The sequence below is a fragment of the Camelus dromedarius genome, chromosome 8 (assembly GCF_036321535.1).
Source record: "Camelus dromedarius isolate mCamDro1 chromosome 8, mCamDro1.pat, whole genome shotgun sequence".
Lineage (NCBI taxonomy): Eukaryota > Metazoa > Chordata > Mammalia > Artiodactyla > Camelidae > Camelus > Camelus dromedarius.
In genome coordinates this window covers 19,293,433-19,316,100 of record NC_087443.1, presented here as the reverse complement: position 1 = coordinate 19,316,100, position 22,668 = coordinate 19,293,433, and the positions used below count along the sequence as shown (strand labels likewise).

The window sequence follows — 22,668 nt, the reverse complement described above, 5'->3', positions numbered from 1 at the left end:
TTTTTTTAGTGGAGGTACTGGGGATTGAACCCAGGACCTTGTGCATGCTAAGCACACACTCTACCGCTGAGTTATACCTCCACCCTTCCTTTAGTTCTGTTAGTTTTTGCTTCACATATTTTGTGGCATGTTTTGTAGGTAGATACACATTTAAGATTGCTATGTCTTCTTGATAGATTGACCCTTTCGTTTTATGTAGTATACCTCAACATCTCTCATGATTTTCTTTGCTCTGAAGTTTACTTAATCTGATAATAATATAGCTACTCCTGCTTTCTTTTCATTAATATTTATTTGATATGTATTTTTCCTTTCTTTTACTTTCAACCAACCTATATCATTATATTTGATGTGAGATTCTTATAGATAGAATATAGCTCAGACGTGTTTTTCAGTCTACTTCATCAATTTCTGTCAACAGAATTATTGACAAGCTGGGGTTTAACTCTGCCATTCTATTTCTTTGTTCGTTTTCTCTGTTTTTAATTTCTGTTTTTTGATGATTGTTTGCTTTCTTTTTCCTACTTTCCCATGGGTTATCTGAGCATATTTTAGAATTCTGCTTTGATTTATCTATAGTGTTTTTAGAGTATCTAGTTTCCATGGGTATTACCTGATATACACATAATTTATCATTATTTATCAGTGTTGAAATTTTGCCCAGTGAAATGTGGAGAGTTTACCATCCTTTATATCTCTTTATTCTCCCCCATTTATAGTAAGTATCTTAAAGGTGTTCTCTAATATAAATGTAGAACCACATCAGGCAGTGTTATAATTTTTGTTTCCACAGTGAAACAATTTTTAAAAACTCAAAAAAGAATGAAAATTTATTTACCAATATTTTTACTCTTTCTGTTGTTGTTTCTTCCTTCTTGATGTTCCAGTGTTCTTTTCTTTGTATAATTTCCTTTCTTTAGAGGGAAATTCTTTTTTTAAAATTTATTTTTATTTTTTAGAGGGAAATTCTTTTAGCCATTCTTTTAGGGGAGCTCTACTGAGGAAAAATTCTCTTAGTTTTTCCTTATCTGAGACTGTTTTGACTTTACCCTTCCTTCCTTTTCAATTTGTTTTTTTAATGGAGTTACTGGGGATTGAACCCAGGTCCTCGTGCATGCTAAGCATGAATTCTACCACTGAGCTATACCCACCTCCTTCCCCCTTCTTTCCTGAAGGATGTTTTTTGGTATATTTAAAATTCTGGGTTGACAGTTCTTTTCTTTCAGCACTTGAACGCAGTTTTGCTCTTCCTTCCAGACTTCATGGTTTCTTTTGAGAATGTGATGTAATTTGAATTGTCTTTTCCCCTATTGGCAAAGTGTCATTTCTCTCTCTCTGCTTTCAGATTTTCTTCTTTGTCCTTAGTTTTCAGAAGTTTAACTATGATATATCTTGGTATGGATTTCTTTGAATTTATCCTCTTTGGAGTTAACTAAACTTCTTGGATCTTTAGGTTTTATGTTTTGCCAAATTTGGGATGTTTTCAATCATCATTTCTCGGAGTACTTTCCTGCCCAGCTCTTTTTCCTCTCCTTCTGAGACTCCAATGACATGATTGTTAGATCTTTTGTCCCATAGATTCTTAAGCTCTGTTGTCGCTGTTTTTAATCTCTCTGTTCAGATTGACTACTTTCTACTGTCTTATCTTCAAGTTCACTGATTCTTTTCTCTGTCCCCCATATTGTGTTGTTGAGCCAATTCACTGATCTTTTTATATTGGTTATTATATTTTTCATTCCTAAAATTTCCATTGAGTGTTCTTTATATCTTTTATTTCTTTGCTGAGACCTGGGTTTTTTTATTTTGTTTCAAATGTGTTCATAAATGCTTGTTGAAGCATTTTTCTGAGGATTGACTTTAAAATATTTATCACATAATTCTAACATTTCTGTCATCTCAGTGTTGGCATCCATTGATTGCCTTTTTTCATTCAAGTTGAGATTTCCCTACTTCTTGGTATGACAAGTGATTTCTATTGAAATCTAGACATATAATGTTACAAGACTCTGGATCTTACTTAAACCTTCTGTTTCAGCTGGCTTCCTCTGACACTGCTCCAGCAGGGGAAGGGAGAGGGCGCTGCCTTGTTACAGCCAGGTGGGGAGAAAAGTCCAGGTTCTTCATGTGGCTTGTATTGCACCCCAGGGAGGATACTTTCTGTTACTGGCAGTGGGGAGTAGGGATTCAAGCTCCCCACATGGTCTCTACTGATGCTATGGGTGATGGGGAGCAACTGTGGCGGTTCCCACCCAATGAAGATGGAAGCCCCAGCTTCTATCTGACCTCATGCCTTCCCTGATACCACCAGAGGTTGAGATGCCTCATTACAGATTGGTAATGGAGAAGTCTAGGCCTCCCACTTGGCCATTGCTGGCATGGGTCGGGGAGGGTGGTTATTATCCAAAAGTCTTCTGTCTTGCTAGTCTTCCCCTTACCTGGTCCTATGGCTAAAGAGAGAAAGCTTTGGTTGGGCTTTTTTCTGTCTATACCTGTTTGTGTTTTTATGTTGCTAGCTACTTCATCTTCAAGTCTGGGATATTTTAAGTACAACAGAAAACTCAGTTATTTGTTTCTTGGGGCTGTCATAACAAAATACCACAGACTGAGTGATGCAAACAACTGAAGCATATTTCTCACAGTTCTGGAGGCTAGAAGTCCAAGATCAAGGTGTTAGCAGGACTGGTTTCTCCTGAGGCCTCTCTCCCTGGTTTGCAGGTGGCCACCAGCTCACTGCATCCTCACCTGGTCTATTCTCTGTGCACAGGCACTCTGGCATCTCTTCCTCTTCTTAAATGGACAACAGTCATATTGGTTTAGGGCCCCATCTTTATGACCTCATTTAACCTAAGTTCACTCTTTAAATGCCCTGTCTCTAAATACAGTCACATGAGGGGATTAGGGCTTCAACATATGAATTTCAAGAGGGGAGGCGGACACAATTCAGTCCACAATTTTAACCAAAGAACCTACCATCATGCTGTCTCTTGGGTCCTGAGGTCCCTAGTCATTCTGCCTTCTTCTTTCTATCTTTCATAGTTTTCTTATGTTTGTTTTAAATATAATGTCGAGGGTTTTCAGTGCGGCAAATAGGGAAAAGTCTACCTGATCTCCCTGGAAGCAGAATTTCCTCCCTCTTGAGCTCTTTAAAGAGGCTTCATAAATAAAGTCAAAGCAGTTCTGATTTGCAAGAGCCAGGTTTCACTGGGCAAGAGGTACTTTTGTTGGCATTCTCATAACCTCTAGGATCTGGGAGTATAAAATTTACCCCAAAAGTCAGAGAAGAAACTGGGATATGTGATGGTAGATTTCCCTCCCAAAAGGCGATACAGTTCCTTTATCTGGGGGAAGAAAGATGCTCAGAAGAGAGTGCCGAATGTTTAGAAGCTCTAAGCATCTGAGAAGGGGCCCAGTGCCTCCATCTCCCTGGACCATGTGAGGCAGGACAGTAGAAGTCTGACACAGGTCAACTTCTCAGGGAATAGACCAGAGAAGACAAGTGTCCCAGAGAGGGCTGTGTGTGTCTGCATGTGTGTGCATGCCCCAGGTGGGTGTGCTGGGTTCTGCAGCCGTCCATAGGCAGAGGTGCTGTGTTCATTTCATCTTTGCTCACCTTAGTCACACTTTGTACGCTTTCAACCTCTAACAGAAGTTCCAGGGTCCTCCAAGGCCTCATGGCCTCTGGAATTTCTGCATCGCCGAAGCTGTCAATTCCCCAGGCGTGGGTGGCAGAGCAAGCTCCTCCTATTACTCAACTCCGACTTGTACCTATTAAGCAGGGGCTCCTTGAGGAAGATTGATTTACCTCATTAAATGAGCCTCCATGTGCTCAATGAGGGTGTCACAAGACAAACGGCTCCTGCTGTGTGCCTCCAGCCCACTATCCCGTGTTTGTTTCCATTACATTTGGACCAGAGTCATGGTGGATGAGTTTAGGTGCAGTTCATTTTCTGCCTTACATGATAAACTTGTCAGCATTTGACCGATCAGCTACTTGTATGCAGGGAGTTCATTTGCAAGGCCACCTGGCATCCTAGCTCTGCTGTCCTGCTCCCATTCCACTCTGTCTAATGAGCCAGGACCCAGTTCCTGCTGGTCGTCACTGAGCTCCGGGGCCCTGCCCGACCTGCCCGCAGTGGTGATGGCTCAGCTGCTTCTTGGGGGTCTCTCTCCCCTGCTTGGAGGCGGCTGGGCACTGATGCTCAGGAAGCTGTCCTTTTTTGCTGCCAGCTTCGAGTTACCCAGCTGGGAAGGAGTGTGCCAAGCCTCGGCTACCCCAGCCTCTGTGCTGGACAAGCCTGCTATGGGTTTCTTGGGGAGCTGCAGCCTGCCCACTCCACAACAGCCTTAGGGTTGTTTTGTAGGCAGATACCAGGCCTGGGCTCTCAGAGCTCGCTGAGACATGGCCAGCAGGGCCGAAGTGTGTGGCACCGGGGCTGCCCATAGCCCCTCGGCTGGCCTCCAGGCCCACGCCTTCCCCTGGCGGCTGGGCATCACTCATAAGCTCCGCCCACAAGTCTGGGTGTCTACTGCTCAGCACTCAAAGCCTTTTCCAGCTCTGTTACCTCCATCCTGATGCGCTTCTCCCTTCCTCTCTGCCTGTCTTAATCTGACTCAGGCCTGGCCAAGGCTTCCCCAGACTCTGAATTCACAAGCCAGACCGAGCCCAGAGGACCCCCAGAATAGCATTCAGTGCAGGGTCGGGCCCCATGGCCATGGGCAGGGACTCTACAGGAGCCGAGAGGGGCAGGGTGGGGAGCCTCATAGAGGGTAAGGAATCCATTCCCTGTCTCCACCTCTCCCCTGCTCTCCCCACCTTACCCCATCTCATGAAGCTCCGTGTCTCAAAGGTAGTAGCTTCCTGACTTTCAAGGGGCTGGCTGGGCACCTCTGGGCTCCTTCTTTAAGCTGTGTACACAGCTGTCAGCCTCACCTGTCCCTGCACACTCAAATCCATTGCCAGCCATGGACACTTTCCTGTGGCCACCTGGGCTGGGGACCAGGGTCTGCTCTTTGTGAGCTCAAAGATGTGGAAGGAGGGGACCAGACTGGGGCTCCTGGGTCTGGACTGTCAGCGTCTGGGGTCTGGGGCAGCAGCAGGGTGACACACTATAGGGTCAGGCACTGTGCTGTAGGAGGCGGTGTGTGTAGAGGTGGCCAGTCCAGCACTGGGCTCCAGTACTATGTGAGGCCAGCCTGATGGACAGAGCAGAGGGTCCTCATCACCCTGAGCAGGTGGCCAAGCTGGCGTGCTTCCAGTGTGAGGCTCCCGGAGGGCAGGAGCTGTCTGGGCTGCTCCCTCCCACGCCGGGCACAGGGGCGGCACTGTTAGAGGATTAAGGAGGTCGGGAGGGTTTGACTTGTAGGACTTTGATAGGCAGAGGGGGAGAAGGGCCCCCATCCAGAGTGCAGCCTGCACAGAGGTGAGGGGACAAATGCGCACAGGTGTCCAGGGAGGCTCCCGTGAGGTCCATGCAGGCATTCAGGGGCAGTGATCCGGAGGGGCAGCAGAGGCAAACCATGGAGCCCAGGGGGTCGTGCTGAGAAGTTTGGATTCTACCTCACGGGCAGTAGGAGCTGTTTCAGGTCGAAGAGGGTGACATGGTGACTGCATCACACTTAAGGAACAGAGGGGAGGGGAGCTTCCCCCAGGCCAAGATGGGGTCTCATTTCCCATTAGACCCTCAGGGCATTGCTCAAAGCCTTGAAGTTGATCAGACTGAGGCAGGAAAGCCCAAGAGACCATGCAGAAGGTGATGCGTCATCCTGGCCCCATAGGGATCAACAGGGGTCTTGAACACACAGTGCTTCCCAAACCCATATTCCAGACAAGATACAGGGAACAGATAACCCGGGGGTAGGCTGGCTTGCTGGTCAACCTCCTCTGCGTGGAAGGTCTGCTGTGAAAGACCTTTCCCTCCCCCAGGATTTGCAAGAGGAAGGAGGAAGGGGAGGGTGGGGACTGTAGGTTCCTTTCACTCAAGGACGTCTGTGGACACCTCTCATGGACCTGGAGAAATCACCTGGGCAGAGCAGAGAACAACACAGGTGGCCTTAGCATCCGAGTGCCCAGTAGGTGTTGAGGAAACCGAGGGGAGGGTCTTAGGGATTGCCTCACTCGAGCCTGACTATGCCGAGAGTGGAGGACAGCCCAGAGAGGCCAGGGCGAGGCCAAGAGCAGGGAGGAGCAGACACGACTTCAAGGACCACCCCAGGCCCCTCGATGGTCTGGGGAAGGAACAGGCATGTTCCGGATGTGGTCCCGCGCTGGCAGTATCAGCCGTGTGTTCACTCAGCTGCCCACCGACTGGGGAAGGTGCTGCTGCACCTGGCTCTGCCCGACAGGCAGGACCTGGTTGGTGAACAGAGGCTGCAGGGAGACCCTGAGCCTCAGGGTATGGGAGCCATACCTGCTCCCACACATTCCCTGGACTTCAGGAAAGCAGATTCCAGATGACTGTGAGACATGATGGGTGCATTTCTTGGCTTACAGCTCTGGAAGGAAAGAAGGCTCCAGACTGGAGGTGGGGGTTGGGGGGCAGTGGAGCAGGGGGCCAGACTCTGGAAAGAGAAGTTCTGATACATTAGCCCCTGAGGTCCAGGAGGAGAGGCAGGAGCTGAGAGGAGTGTGTGGCTGTGTAAGCAAAGGGCACAGAACTGACTACAGGAAATAGGGGGGCCAAGACCAGGGCCGCCCCAGGACCTTCCTTGATGCTGGGACAGGAGGGAACAAGAAGAGGGTCCACTGCCTTCTTGGAGGGATCTTCAGCCCCCAGAATATGCTTCTGGCATAAGTTAGGATTAATGTGGCCACATGTGATAGATAATTCAAAATAATAGTGAGTAAAAGAAAATAGAGGTTTCTTTCTCATGCATACCAGATCTGAGCCCTCCAGAGCTGATAGGTGGCTAGGGCTCTTCCCTCTTGCTGTGAGGATGTGGCCTGCATCCTCCTGGTCCAAAATGGAGGCTAGAGCTCTGGCCATCACACCTGTGTTCCAGGCAACAGGCTGGAGGGAAAGTGGGAGAAAAGCAAAGAGCACATGCTAGTTGTATTTAAGCAGGTTTCCTGGAAGCTGTCATATAGTGTTTCTAGATCTTGTTGGCAGAATTGAGACATGGTTTCCCCGAGCTGTAAGAGAGGCTGGGAGATGTAGCTTTAGGTCCGCTTGTCCATGTGCCCAGCTAGAAACCAGGTGTTCTATGAATAAAGGGGGTCTGGGTATTGGAAAATGCCAGGTAATGCCCCTTTACCTCCAAATAACATGCACCAAACCTTCTGGGGCTGGAGGAGGCGTGAGCCCTGCACTGCATCCAGCCCAGAGCTCAGGATATCTGGGCGATGTACAGCCCTCACCATCAGGTCCCAGTGATGGACCTGATCACATCCTGTACAGGACGGTGGAGAAAGGACGTAGTCACCACATAGACTCCTGATTGGGAGAAGAGGTACCAGCAGTACCAGCTGTGGCCACAGTTAGGTCCCACTGGGTGGCCTTTGTGAGTCTTCGTGTGCTCAGTGGATGAAGCTGCCTGGGGCACCCATCTGGCTGGCCCAGCTCTATTCCAGGAGGAACCCCATGCCCACTGTCTCCCCAGGGAAGAAGTCAAGCTCCCTTTGTGACGTGTCTCCTGCAACAACTCAAGGCTTTCAGTCTGTTTGTCCTGGTGGGTTATACGTGCCTGAAGTGGTCCCCATGACCTCGTCTGGATACAGGTTGAGGGGCAGCCTGGCCCTTCCACTTGCCCTCTGCATAGAAACAACAGCTGGGGTGATGGTGGGGGCCTGGGAGAGCAACACCCTCACTCTCTTATGTCCAACACTCATGTGAAATTGACTAAAACTTTTGGGCAACAAGTGTTTGCAAAGCATAGTTCAGGACAAATAAACTTGCCTATGGGACAGATGCGGTCTGCAGGTGTGATGTGGGGGTGCCGTTGGATGGGGGACTTGGAGGTTCTCCTCTGGCACAGCTGGCCTGAGGGTCCATGGGGAAGGCCCCATATGACCCCCCCACACACACTTCAAGCGGGCAGGCAGGACCAACGACTACTCACTGGGGGGCAGAAATGGCCATAGCTGGAAGGTGGGACTTTTGCAAGGATCCTGAGTGTGAGCTGGCCCCTGGGACTAGCACGGAAGCTCAGGACAGTGAGACTGACTTCACGGCCCAACCCCCTGGGAGAGTGGGAGGGGTCAGGACTGGTTCAAGATCCGGAAGTCCATATGTGTGTCAGCCTGTGGTGTGGGGGGCCTCCGTGTAGGGGACCCCAGACCTGGGGCAGGGCAGGTGCTAAGTAAGGTCATGCTTGCCCACCCTGCAGACTCCACCAACCGGGACTCTCTGGATATGATCGAGCGCTGCATCTGTCTGGTGTGCCTGGACGCCCCGGGAGGCTTGGAGCCCAGCGACGCCAACAGGGCGCTCCAGCTCCTCCACGGCGGAGGCTGCAGCAAGAATGGGGCCAACCGATGGTATGACAAGTCCCTGCAGGTAAGCCTCCCCGTGACATGGCCAGTGGGCGGAGAAAGCATGTGCTCATGTCCGGCAGGCTCACTCGCCAGCTTCTGCCGCCCAGGATGCTCCATTAGGTGCCAAGGGAGCTGAAGGGTCTGGCGACATACCACAGGTGTCAGCCTCTGGACTGGCCAGAACTCCTCAGGAGTAAGTGGCCAAACCCAACTCAAGCTCCCTAACCTTCCTATGGGGTCTCTGGGTCAGACCTGGGGCTCCTTCACCATCCCCGATCACACATAGTAAGATGGGGGAGTGCCAGGGACTCCCATCAAACAAGTCTTCAACACATGCAACAGGAATCCTGTCGGATGCCAGAGATGTCAGCTTTTCTGCATTTCCATCACCCTGGCCTGGCCATTTCGAAGCACCTTCTTCCATCCCTCCATCCCTGAGAAGTGGGGCAGCGTAGCATCTCCACAGAAGAAAAGTCATAAAATGAAATAAGGCAATTCATATGTTTTTCATTCACACATCAGCCCAAAGACAAGACATTCACTTTGGCCCAGAGAGAAATACTCCTGCAATAGGATGAAGGTTGGGCCTTTCATTCCTGTTTCCCATCCTTTTCCCCCAGCACACTGATCCTGAATCTAACCTTATTTATTTTTGAAGCCACCACACTTTCACAATGATCGTATTAAATAGCAGCCAACAATCTCTGTGCTTTGAGTTAGCGTCGTTCACAATGATGAGCATTTATAGGCCACCTCCGGTTTTTCTCCCTCTCTGTCCCCTATGTTCTGCGGGTTATCATTTTTATTGGCTTGCATATTGATTCTGCTCTTTCTGATGAGTTCTCTCGCTGCTGTGCTGGCTGTTTTAGCCTCCACCAGTGGTGCTAATGGCTTGTAATCTTTCATGGAGCCGCTGTGGGAATGAAATGATATAATGGAAACACAGGGCCTGAAACATAGTAAGCCTTGGTCGTGGTTTTTAAAAAGCATCATTTCCCTCCCTTTCTTTTAGCAACAGGGACAGAAAAGCCCTAATGGGTGAGTGGGCACAGCCCTCCCCTTCTTGCCTCATGCGGACGACCATGCCCACCTCTGGGCTCTTTTTCGCAGGCAGGACAGGTTATCAGGTGAGCTGGAAAAGCCAGACAGGCTCTGCAGACCTGAACTGGAAGGACCGAGAGCAAGTCTCGGGACAGAAGAGCAGGGGCCACTGGGGAAGAGAGAAAAGAGCCTGCAAGGGATGGATCTTGGGAGAAACTACGTGGGAAATGCATTTGTTTGAAGAAGGGGGCGGGTAAAGGTTCAGACAACGGGCACACTGTGTGAGAGACTGCGGAGGACAGCGAGTCCACTCAGAGGGGTGCTGTGGTACAGTTCCCTGTACAGTTCCCTGGAAGAGGTCTCAGGAAAGGTGTCAGTAGCCTGTTGGCGTGTTTATGGATGATCTCTTCAGTGTGATGCTGTGCTGAGGCGGGCTTCAAGGCAGCCCCACTTTATTGGGGTCAAGCTTTAAGAAACAAATCTTATCTCAACATTATTTTCTCCCAGTCCTTTGGTGTATACTGTGCTTGCCCTTTTTCTGGGTCAGCTAAATACAGCCTTTGTACAGTCAGAAAAAAATTCAGAAGTCGTCCTGACAGTCCCTGTTGCCCTTTCCTAGACCTTCCCCCCACCCCACATCCTCCTATTGATCTTGTGACCTGGGCCTGATTGGATCCATTTCATTAGGTCTATGTATTAATTTATTTTTAGAGGAGGTACTGGGGATTGAACCCAGGACCTCGTGCATGCTAAGCATGTGCTCTACCGCTTGAGCTATACCCTCCCCCCAGATCCATTTTAAACAAGAGCAAACTGAAGCCAGAGACTTGAAGGGTCTCGTCAAAACTCTCCTTACTGGCAGGTGGCAACTGCAGAATTGCAATCATGGTCCCTGACTCGAAGCCCAGGCAGCAGATCATGGGGCCTCCTCTGTACGCCTTTCCTTCACTCCCACCAAGGAATACTTTATTTCTCCCTAGGAATCTGCACACCGGCCAAATTGGATCATTATCTTTCATCACTTGTTGAACCAAATTATTGAGCATGGGGACCATCAGACACATAAGCACACAAGGCAGACCAGGGTGGTGGCCCCGATGTGCACTGTTGAGGGGAAACAAGGCTTACCGGAGCCGAAGGAGCTGGCCCACGACCTGGGGAGAGTTACACAGCCTCAGGGTGAGCTCTTAGGGATCACTGGACTGCCTGAGCCAGGAATTCTGGGCTCCACCTTCACTGCCGGGAGCATTTGTGGGACGGAGGTTGCACAGTTTAGAGCTGTCTTGAGGCCCCTGTATTCTCAGACCGGGACAACTGCGTGCAGCATTCTTTTCAGGAGATGATGTGCTTTGGTGTCCCCGGGGAAGAGGTCCCACTGAGAGGCCGCAGGAGCCCAGGGGCTGGTTTGAAATGCTGATTGTCCCAGAGGTCCGTTCACCTCTCTCCTCCTACTGCAGTTTGTGGTGGGCCGAGACGGCACCTGCGGCGTGGTGTGTGAACACTCCCCTTTTGACGGCATCGTCCTGGTGCAGTGCACGGAGCATCTGCTCAAACACATGTGAGTCTGGCCAGGGGCGGGGCCCAGCCCCAGCAGCCACGCGAGGCAGAGCCAGACTGCAGAGCTGCTGCCAGGCTGGGCCAAGAAAAATGTGGGTGGCCACCGGGGGGCCGCATTAGTCTGGAAAGTATCTTTGCAAAAGATGAACTTGAAATCCAACTTGAATGAGACATCATACGCTTTATGGGTCATGGACAGAAGGGGCAGACTGGGTAACAGGTTTAAGGCAATTAGGAAGAGGCTTGGCCAAGAATTCTCAGCTTAAAAGGAACTTCTGCTTTGGTCCAGGGAAGCCCAGGTCAGTACTGATTGCTTGTCCGGAGTCAGGGCTGGACCACTGTTGACCCAGCACAGAGGGGAGGTCTCTGAGACACACCTCTTTCCTCTCTTGGCCTGAGTCTCTCTCCCTAGCTTCCAGGCTGGCCAGGCTGAGTATTTCTCTGTCCCTTAAACACACCTGGTTCCTTCCTCCAGTCCCGATTGTGCTCATTCGCTCCTCGAATCTTCTTCTTGAATCTAAGTTCTAAATCTAAATCCATGATTTAGGAATTCTTTAGGATCACTGAAAAAAAAAAAAAAAACCCAAACCAACCCTCAGAGGCAGAACATCACAATTTGCTTGTTTAATTTCTTTGTGCGTTTTTTTTTTTTTAATTGTTAGTGGTGTAGCGTGGTCCAATGGCAAAACAGGAAAAGAACAATTAGGCTTTGGGGTCAGGTGGAACTGGGTGGACTTCTGGCTCTGCTACTCACTAATTTGAGGGGCCTCCCTGAACTCGCACCTGTTCATCTGTGTCCTGGTTTGGGGGGTGCAGCTCATACCCACTGAAACTCCTTCAGCAAGGTTGACTGCAGAGCAAAGAAACAAGCTGCCTGCTGCCTGCAGCCTGCAGCTGGCGGGGCCACAGGAGGTCCCCTCTTTGTCCCACAGGGTGAAGAGCAGCAAGAAGATGGTCCGAGCTGACTCCGTCAGTGAGCTCCCAGCGCCCCGGAGGCTGAGGTGGAAATGCTCCCCAGAAATTCAAGGCCTCTTAGCCTCCTCGGCAGAAAAACTTCAACAGTAAGGGGAATCCCGGTTCTTTGGGGTGATGCTCCAGGGGTCACCCTCCAAATCCCCCTACCCTCCAGCTGCCAAGGCATCCTTGAAGCTTCCAAAGACCCTAGTTCCTGCGCCCCTCCCACCCACCTCCGCCCATCCCCTCATGGAAATGTAGCCAAAGTAGAGGGGAGTTATAACTTTCAGGGAAATAACCTTGCTAAAGTGTCCATCATTTCCATAAAATGCAAACGTGGAGCTATTTTTTTCCCACAGGTTCCACCTGACTGAGCAGAGTGAAGGTGGGGAAGTCATCCCTTGTTTTCGGGGGTGTCATAAACAACTGGTTTGAATAGGTTATTTGAATCCAAGCTATTTCAATTTGCTTGAATTTCCACTGCAACTTGACAAGGGGGTCTTTTTTTCCTAAGGACAGTGCTGGCCCTAACGGGACCCAGGCAAGAGGGCCAGGCACGGGGGGTGGGCCAGCGCTGGCAGTGGCGAGGTGTGGTGGGAGCCAGGCGCTGGCAAGTAGATCTGGACCTTGGTTGTTTGTGCCCTCATTCAGTAAGTGAGCATGGGGACATTCATTCATTCACCCATTCTTTCATTCATTCATTCATCAAGTATGTGCAGAGCTCGGGTGTGTGTCAGGCCTGTGGTAGGGCTCTGGGGACACAGAAATGAAGGTGCCACGGGGCCTGAGCTCCATACTTTAGCGGAGGAGGTGGACCTCCCCCAAATAAACACACACACAAAGCAAAAATGTCAGGTGTAAAAAGTGCCAAAACCAGAGAGGCATTCAGACCTCAACCCAAAGAGGACTCGGGAGCCGGATTCTGTCAGAACGATGAGGGAGGGTTTTCCAAAGATGGGACTTGAAGGATGGCTAGGAGTTTGTAGTGCTGGTAGCTAGGGAACAGGTTCATAAGAGATCAGACTGGTTTGGAGGCCAACAAGTGAGAGAATGGCCAGAGTTGGGGCACCAAAGGGAAGGTGGGGCAAGGGAGGAACCCCTGGAGGATTTTGTGCAGGGGGTTTAAGGGAGACAGTGAGGAGACTGTGGGAATAGCGCAAGGGAACAGGACAAGGCGTGGCCAGGCTTGGAGTCCGAGGGGTGGGGAGGACTAGTCTACTGTGATCTGCTATGCTTGACTGGCTTCTCAGGGGAAGTGAGAGAGGCCTCAGGTGTTTGTTTGTAAAATGGTGCTTGGATCTCAACCCTCGGGGCTGTTCTTAGAACAAGCAGGCCGCTGGGAGAGTGAGTTGCTGGGCTGGTGAGCCCTGGGTGGAGGGAGGAACCCGCTTACTCTCAGGGATTCGAGCAGGCATCACATGATTCCCAAGGCCCCAGCTCCCCTTTCCTGAGGACCCGAAGAGCCAAGAGAGGCCTGTAGGTGGGGGAGCAGGAGGAGCCCGGGCCCCTGAGCTGCCCATGGAAGGTGGGTGGGGTCTGAGTGTTTCCAGGTGGCGGTGGTGACCGTGAGCTCAGCCTGTCGGGGGACAGTACATCAACAGGCCAGACTGAGGGGTGAGTTCCCATGAGAACTGGGACCCCTCTGAGTCCTGATGGGTCCCCAGAACCTGGCATGGCCTCACCCAGAGCTGAGCTCACTTGATGTGGGAGGAATAATTCCAGAAGGGGCAGGCAGGGAACATCAAGTCCTGGGGGTGGAGGAGTGGGGGTCAGGGTTGCCCACCCAGGGCTCTGTGCACGCGCGCGCGCACACACATACACAGACACACAGACACACACACACACACACACACACACACACACACGCGGCAGGTGGACGACTGGTGCGGACCTTGCTGAATTTGCTCCAGCAGGCAGTCAGCCCCGACCCCAGACTCATTATGAAGGAGGAGATTCATCAACACAGGGAGTGGGGGGAAAACCAGGGCTGAAGGTCTCAGTATAGACTCAGGGAATCTTCCTGTGACTCTGACAGTGATTTGAGGGCAGCAAAGACCTGGGCACATCACGAGAGGCTCAGTGGCCATTTGGGGATAAAATGGGTTTTCAGTCACCAGCAAAGTCTAGATGAGCAGCTTTTTCTTCTTTTTTTAAATTTCTGGTTTAAAAAAAAAACATTTGGGGGGGGAGATAATTAGGTTTATTTATTTATTATTTATTTATTTTTAATGGAGGGACTGGGGATTGAACCCAGGACCTCATGCATGCTGAGCACGTGCTCTACCGCTGCGCTATACCTGCCCGCACAAGCAGTTCTTGCTCTGGTGACCGTGACCAGGGGCCAGGCCCCAGGCCTTTCCTCCTATAGCACAGCAGGAAGGAGCCTCAGTGAGGAGATGCTGCTTGCAGCCGTCAGAGAAACGGGCTTTCTGCTGGACATAGTGGGCTTTGCGGGCCTGCCCGGATGGCCGGGATGCCAAAGGAGTCCACAGGGATGCCAGGCACACCTTCCCAAACAGGTCAAATGAATGGCCTCTTTCAGCCTACTTCTGTGGGCGTTTAGGACTTTGTTTGTGGGCAGTGTTCTGCCCGCCCATGCAAATGTCCCTCAGTGTCCCCAAGTCCCTCCCTACAATCTGGCCCACCTCCCCCCACCTCCAGAGCAGAGCCACTGCCCTACCTGGCCAAGCCTCACCTTCAGCTCAGGGCCTCCCTGATGGGCACGCCCTCTGCCACTTCCATACATCAAGGCCTGTCTCTGACGTGCTCCTGGAGGGCAGGGACGGCGTCCTGGACACCTGCAGCACTAGGACAGAGACCAAGCTCCAGAAACTCCACTAGACTGTGCGGTGGGTGTGTTCTGTTTTGCATGCAATGAAAGCACCTTTTCTTTTCCTTCCACAGAATCGTCAAGAATCTCGACTTCACTGTTTATAAGTTTGATGACTATGGCAAAACATTCATTAAGAAGCAGAAATGCAGCCCCGATGCCTTTATTCAGGTGGCCCTCCAGCTGGCCTTCTACAGGTAAGCACGGCCGGCCCAGGTGGGCTGACTCACCAGCTACTCTGGACTCTAGAAGTATCTTGGAGGGGGAGGGGTGACTTTCTGTGGGCCTAGAGGATGGAGGTATGACCAGGGCAGGCTGTATGGATGGAGGTGTCACCTAACTGGGTTTCAGAGTGTGACTGCAGTCTCAAATGAAAAGAAAGGATGTTGCAGGAAGCTGGCAAGCAATGGCCCAGGAGCACCGAGCTCACAGGGGAGGGGCGCAGACCTAACAAGGGCCACACAGGTGAGGAGGATGCAGTCTGGGAAGGCTGCTTCTCCTCCTGATCTCATCCAGCCCACCTGGGGCCCTGAGGTGGTGTGGTTCCTCCCCAGTCTTCCTAGCTTTGGTAAGGAAATGGAGCTAGTATCCCCGCAGTGGGTCAAGTCAAAGATTTGGAGCTTGATTGGTCTCTGTCTCTCATTTCCCCCAACCTCATGTCGGTTCTCCTCCAAATGTCTGCCCTCCATCCACTGCCATTGGCCCATCCCAAGCCCCCCATCGTCCTGAGCTTGGTCAACCGCAGCAAGCCCCCAGGTCTCTGCCTCCACTCTGGTCCCTATAATCCTGTCTTCATGAAGCATGAACTTGGAAATATGCAAATCAGATTCTATCACTTCCCACCACGAACGCTCCCCGTGGCTTCCCACCATGCTCAGAACAAAGTCCAGGCTTAGAAAGGCTCCCTGCAAACCAGCCTCCCCTGGGACCCTCCCCAACCCTCCCCACCCCTCCCCAGCTCTCTTCTGCCTCCAGACCTTAGCCCTGGCCATGCCTCTGCCCATCCACCTGTCACCACCACTCTTCACACACCAACTCCTTCCCATGGCGCAGGTCTCAGCCCAAGTGTCAGCCCTCAGAGGCCACCTCAGTCCCCTTGCCACCACACTGTGTTCTTTGTCCTTTGTTGCAGTTGCTAATTCACGCGAATGACCTTGTTCATTGATGTACTGACTCTATTTTCCAGACTGTCCCCCAGGCATGGTATTCTGAGTATCTCGCACTCCTGGGACAGAGTAGGGACTGTCACAGACATGAGAAGACACTGCAGGAGTTTTAGCCCGGGGTGGCACGGCCAGGTGTGTGGGTTAGAAAAGTCTGGACAATGGAAGCTCTGTGCTGGGGAAGAGATAGGGCGTAGGGAGGTGAAGTTTGAGGGCAGGGGAGGGAACCAAACTGGACTTTTACAGGAGGCTAAAAGTAAAATGCAGGCTAGCCCTTCCTCAAGACAGGGCTGGCTCCTGTTGGTCCCAGGGTTCCAGAAGTGGCAGCTCATAAACCAGCACGGCCAGTAAATAGCACTGTGCCCACCAGAACCTGCTTTTGGTTTGCAAGCAGGGGAGGCAGAAAGTGACTTTGGATCAAGCCAGGGCAAGGGGTTTTCGCTAACGAGTAGGTGGCATCCCAGATCCCAGTGTCCCACGCGGGGCTGTAACTCCTGGGGAAAGGAGTGCAGCCACTCAGAGTGTCGTCTGTCAGGCTGATGCCGCCTCACACGAGGACTGTTCTCATCACCGGGACACCGAGTCCTCGCCAGGATTGAGCTGTGGCAGGACCCAGCATCTGGAACTGCAGTCCATGCCATTCTGAGACTCTGATTGCATGCAGCTAAAATGGGCCATGAGGTCAGTGCCACGCCTGGGGACACTGCCACATTGGTGCCACACTGGCGTGCACTTAAGTGCTTTGGATGCAAAGCCCAGAAAGGCTGGTGGACACTGCACGGAGCACCCCTCCTCTACCCTCCAGGCAGCTTTGCTGTCACTGGATGTGGCCAGAGGGCTCATTGAATAGGCAAAATATGACCGGCTTCTAGTGGAATACATTCTTCAGAGTTTCCACTGTAACAGAAAAAAATTTGAATCAACTCCTAGGTTCAGCAGAAACCTGGAAGCTGCCTAAATTGGTGTTGATCAGTGACCGGCCAGTGCTCAGCAGGGTGTTTGCCCCCACGGGCTATAGAGATACATAAATGAGCTTCACTGCCAGAGTCTCGGGGAAATGAGTCTTAAGTGAACTGGAAGGTTATTCACCCTCTTGGCGAGCAACTGTGCTTAAATCAGACACAGTCTTCCCCCTCCTGGAGCTCACCCAGTACACAAGAGATGCCCCAAGGAGACCAAGATGCAGGGCCACGACTTGCTGTGTAACCTTGGGCTGTCACTGCCCCTCCCTGAGTTCTGTGTCTTTCCCCTTCCCCGCCCAACACCAGCGATTTTCCTGACTGGTGAGAAGGGTGCGTGCCAGCCTGGTGTGCCAGCCTAGGGGTGCCTGCTCAGTTCCCGTGCCCTGGAGGGTGGAGGCAGTGGCCGCTGCTCCTCCCATCACAGACATGAGGGAGGAGAGGCTCAGCCGTGGTACCCGTGGGTCTGTTTGAAACCCCCGCTGCTCCTGGGCAGAGAGCCTGGGCAACAGCTGACACCCACGAGCACTAAGGCCCCCTCCCTCCATCCATGCTTCCATTCACAGGTCATGCTTGAATTGTTTTTAAATAAAACAGGATTCCCTCAAGAGTGGGAATGATGAATTATTCCATTCTGTGCTATTAATCAAATATTCATGGGGTCTCACAGACAATTCTGGGTTTCCCACCTGATTGGGACTTTAAAAAAAAAAAGCTGCCAGTCACTACTTCCTTATTTTATATCCACGCAGTCCCACCCACACATGGAAGTGTACACAGCTCTTCGTTATCCGAGGCTCCCCAACATTCATCTTTGGGGAATCTCCTCCAGAATTCTATTAGCATTAAAATGAAATACTGTGCCGAGTGAAGTCAGGACTGTAGAAATAAAGCCAGCCGAGGCTATTTTTCTTGCAGCATTTATGACTCCCTGAGAAGGCAGCCCCGCCTGCCACTCCTCCTTCATCTTGTGCAGGCTCCACCGGCGACTGGTGCCCACCTACGAGAGCGCATCCATCCGTCGGTTCCAGGAGGGACGGGTGGACAACATTCGATCGGCGACCCCGGAGGCGCTGCGCTTTGTGAAAGCCATCGCTGAGCCCACAGCCAATGTGCCGGTAAGTCCTGTGGGTCTGAGGGGCCTCAGGGAGGCCAGCAAGGCCACTGTGGGCTGGCCGTCCACTCGGCCCGGGACTACCTGCTTCTACGGCTTGTCTGTCACTGAGCAGCGTCTCTGGTCCATTTACAGGATTCAGAGAAGCTGGCACTCCTGAAGGATGCCATCCGAGCCCAGACCGAGTATACAGTCATGGTGAGTGATGTGATGTCTCTGGAGCTTAGGACTGCGGGCTGTGCCCAGAACATAGGCCCTGGGTGACAGCTGGGCCACCACATGTGCGGCGATCTGGTGAGGCCACCTCGCCTCTCAGAGCCTCCTCTTTCTTATCTTTAGAACCTGGGGTACATATCATTCCTGCTTTTTACGTGGATTTTACAAAAATACAATGAATGGTCTTTGAAACAACAATAATGATAGTAATAGCGCCCAACACATACAGCACTTTACAGTTTGTACAAGAGAACTCAGATGCATGGTGGTTTGCATACCTCCCACAATCGCAGGTGAGGCAGTATTTATTCCCATCCAGGGCTGGTTTTGCCTTCTTATTCTCCATATATTTATTTATACCACCTGTGAATAAAAAAAATCCTTGCTGAAAGTTAATGGTGAAATCGAAATTGTAAAGGAAATGTTTCTCTAGTTTAGGGGAATAATATATTTTCTAGCAATGCAAAGTCATCACTTGCATACAAACAACAGAAAATAAGCTACTACTTGGGCTAGGGATCAATATATTAATTGCAAATCATTCCGATACAGTCTTTTAAGGATTGTATAATCTAAAGAGGAGCTGATTTCATTCTATATACTTGAAAACAAACATAACACATATTGGGGTTTCAGAACCTGCCTGTGTAGGCTTTTCTCTGATTCAGTTGCTAGGTCCCTGATTCATCTGAATAGTTAAGTGTTTGATTGGTTTGGGGGAAATCAGGCTTGCTCTCGTGTATTCAGTGGGTTTTTTTTTTTGTTTCCCTGCTCAATGCCAGGCAAGGCACTGGGAACTAAGAAATGAAAAAGGAAGATATCTTTGGGGAGTTTACTGTGTAGCTGGGTGAAGAGGCCCTTAAATGACAAATCCAATCCCATGTGCAAAGAGCCTTCAAGGAGTAGTAGACAGCATGGGGGAGCAGGCTCGTTCCTCTGCTTGGGAAAGCCAGGAAGGCTTCTCTGAGGAAGTGGTGCTTTATATGAGACTCAAAGGATGAAGAGGTGCTTATCAGGTGGACACAGAAGGGAAGGATGGCCCCAGAGGGAACAGCATATGCAAAGGCTAAGAGTCTTAAGAGAATAAGATATAATGGAGGGAAAGCAAGCAAGTAGTTCTATGTGCAGCTTGCAAAGGACAGAAAAGCAGAAAGCTCATGGCATTGGATTTCCCTGTCACATTGCTTACCCTGGTGACCAGGTAGGAGAATGACTGGTTGGAGCTGGTGATCTGCCAAAGGGCAGGAACTTAATATTATATAATATTAGGGAGAACTGGTAAAAGGAATGAAGTAGAGTAGGGACGGGAAGTTGAAGAGGAAGACACAAACTTTGATCAAACATGGTGAACTGAACACAAGGGTTTACTATTGCTCCCTTGGAAACCATCAGAAATATCAGCAAAGGGATGTTTTAAGCCAGAAATACATACAGTAAAGAGAATGAGAAAGGAGGTGACAGCAAAGTTTTTGAACTGGAAAGCAGAACAGATGGCAACTGACTTAGCAGAGCAAAGAACGCTGAAACCCAAGCCAACAGTGATGGAGGCCCAGGGGCCCAATGAACTGCACTGCGGAAACTCAGAGTGGCTAAGGCGTTGGAGGCTGCCCCAAAAGTAGGGGTGCATGTGGGACTGAAAGGAAGAGGATTACTTGATGGTCTACATGAGAAGCAGTAGGCCCTCAGTGCCTCTCCACTACCCCAGACAGCCAGGCTACTACCCTCCCCATCCCCAGTGGTGGTTTAGAAGCTTACCCTCTGGAGAGGTTGAAGAAGGACTGTAGACTTGGGGACACCACACAGAGCTGAGAGAGGGGATACCAAACTTAAAAAAGGGGGGATTAATCAAACTCTGCTTACTCAGTAGTAAACCCTCCAACCACTCAGCTCTAGGTACACTGAGAACCCCCTTTATTACCACCTCCCTCTGAACAGGAGATTAGAGGATTTCTCTATGGGGAGACTGACTAGGCCAAGAGAATAAAGTCCCAAGTACTGACAGTTGGGGTCCCCAGTAAAGAGCCCAGCCAGCTTCCCTCCCAGCAAAGTCCGCCCCAGACAAGCACGTTATCACACACATGTCTTCTCATCATCTTTCTGGTGCTTTATTCTTAAATGTGAACAAATAGCCACAAGTCATCAGACACTGAAGAGAGCTACTAACATAAAGACTAAAGCCAGTAGAAATAAGAACTTTTAATTTTTAAATTATTGTTTAATTTTTAAAAATAATTTAAAAGAAACTAAAAGGAAAGAAAAACAATGCAGGACAGGGGAGAACTTTTTTTTAAACTAGACTAGAGATTCTCCGAAAGATAAGGGAAGTTATTATATCTGTAAGTAAGAATAAGAAAAACTCCAAAATTTTTTTGTCAGGAAATAAAAATAAGTGTAGGGGAAAATATTGCAGAAAAAAATGCAATGGAAGGATTGGGAGGTAAAGTCGAGATAATCTCCCCCTGAATACCAATGAAGAGACGAAATATAAGAGAGAAAAAAGGTTCAGTACAGGAGGACTGATATCTCAAGCAATAGGTGTCCGGAAAGAGAAAATAGGTGTTTGTGTGTGTGTCTCTGATGGGGGTTAGATCAACACAAAATAATTCAAAAAAATTTCCCAGAACAGAAGGATATGAGTTTCCATATTAAGAGAGCCCACCAGGCATTTTACTTAACAGATAAAAACTACTCACACCAAGGAAATTTCACAACACTAAGGTCAAAGAGAAGATCCTAAAATCTTTCAGAAAAAAAAGAATAAAGTACAAAGATCAGGAATAAAAATGTAATTGGACTTCTCAACAACATCACTGGAAGGCGGAAGATACTAAAACAATGGCTTCAAAGTCTGGGGGGAAATTATTTTTAAGGCATATTCCATACCCAGCTAAACTATCAAGTTTGATGATCGAATAATGACACTGTATACAAAAGAGGTCTTAAAATGTTTACTTATTAAGCTCTCTTTCTTGTAAAACTATTGAAGGTTGTAGAGCACTCATGTAAGAGAATAAAATACATAAAAAGAGGTCATAGGCTCCCCAGATTAGAAGATTCAGCACAAGAAAGAGGTAGAGAAAGAGGATGAGAGTAAAGGGAGACCCACGTTGATGGCTGTTCAGCAGATCCAGGGAGCAGTCAGTCCTCAGAGGAGCAACAACTGAGAGGAGGAATGAAATTGATAAACTGTCAGATACATTTTAATACCTTAAGGGAAGTTTTACACTTCCGGCCGAGGTGTTAGGAATCGATTAGTTATAGAAAAATAAGCAAGTGGGAAAATCACAATTTAATCGTTTACAAATGGTCAATTCTAGGGAAAACAAACAAACAAACAAAAACCTGATTCAGAAAGGGACCCTAATACTAACACACTACGAGACTCAGCTGTGAATACTTGCATAGTAAAAATCAGGTCAACTTTGTTGATCAAGCAACAAGGAGTTCAAATGTAACTCTACCGGGAAGACAGGAGAGTGGAAGGGTTATTTGGGGAATAGGGGTATCAAAGAGCCAAAGTTTCATCTTCTATAATAAGAAAACTGAAAAATGCAGTTGAGGCAGCCTACGCATGTTACTTAGAACTAAGAGAGTCAATTGCTAAAAGGTTCCAAGCGATTGCTTCTGTGGAGTGGGAATCAGTGCTGGCAAAGAGACATATGCATTTGGCGTATTGGGGTTTTCTATACAAATATACAACTTCGATCATAATATAAATTTTTGTGAAAAATTTAGAAAACTATCCTCCAAAGCATTGCCATAGAGTTCTGTTGTGTTAACTATTTTAAGCTGATGAAAATGACTAAATAAAAGAGATGGGGCATGGGGAAAGGAGTGCTATGAAGATGCTTTGAAGGTAAATCCCATGCCTGATTGGCCGTGTGGGGTAAGGGCTGGGAGAAGGTGGCAAGGAAACCTCCAGAGATCTGGCAAGCATATTTGGCAGTGGTGGTGGAGAAAGGAAATTCCGGGAAGGAGCAAATGTGGTCCAGAGCCCCGATCACACACTCTCACAGCACCTTGTGCTTTTCCTTCACAGCATTCTCTCAGTGTATGATCACAAGCTTATTTGTGTGGTTGGTGAGCATCAGTCCCCCACCACGTATCAGGCTCCGTGAGGCAGCACCTATGGCTGCTTTGTTCTCTAACAGCTGCTCAGGCACATAGAAGGTACTTAATTAAGATTTCCTGAATGAACGGAAGACTGAATGCTGAGTCATTTTACTCTCTGCTTACTTATGGCTCTGACCCAAGCAGTCTGTTAAATCAGCCCCAGTTGCTACAGTGAGTTCAGAGATGGTGAAAACAGGGGTGGATTGGTTGCCACACGGAGTAGCTGCTTCTGCACCAATCAGCCATTGAAC

General features: G+C 49.6%; 1 protein-coding gene and 1 non-coding gene across 2 annotated transcripts in view; one reads left to right on the top strand and one right to left on the bottom strand.

The window, feature by feature from the left end:
- Window positions 1-22,668, top strand: part of CHAT (choline O-acetyltransferase) — a 52,575-nt gene that overhangs the window by 23,952 nt on the left and 5,955 nt on the right. The window contains exons 8-13 of the mRNA XM_031460969.2: window positions 8,323-8,492; window positions 10,969-11,069; window positions 12,001-12,129; window positions 14,927-15,049; window positions 17,951-18,092; window positions 18,224-18,286. Coding sequence (XP_031316829.2) covers window positions 8,323-8,492; window positions 10,969-11,069; window positions 12,001-12,129; window positions 14,927-15,049; window positions 17,951-18,092; window positions 18,224-18,286 — 728 coding nt within the window. The remainder of the gene's footprint in view (window positions 1-8,322; window positions 8,493-10,968; window positions 11,070-12,000; window positions 12,130-14,926; window positions 15,050-17,950; window positions 18,093-18,223; window positions 18,287-22,668) is intronic.
- TRNAA-AGC (transfer RNA alanine (anticodon AGC)) lies at window positions 10-81 on the bottom strand. The gene has a single exon. It is a non-coding gene; the product is annotated as a tRNA-Ala (tRNA).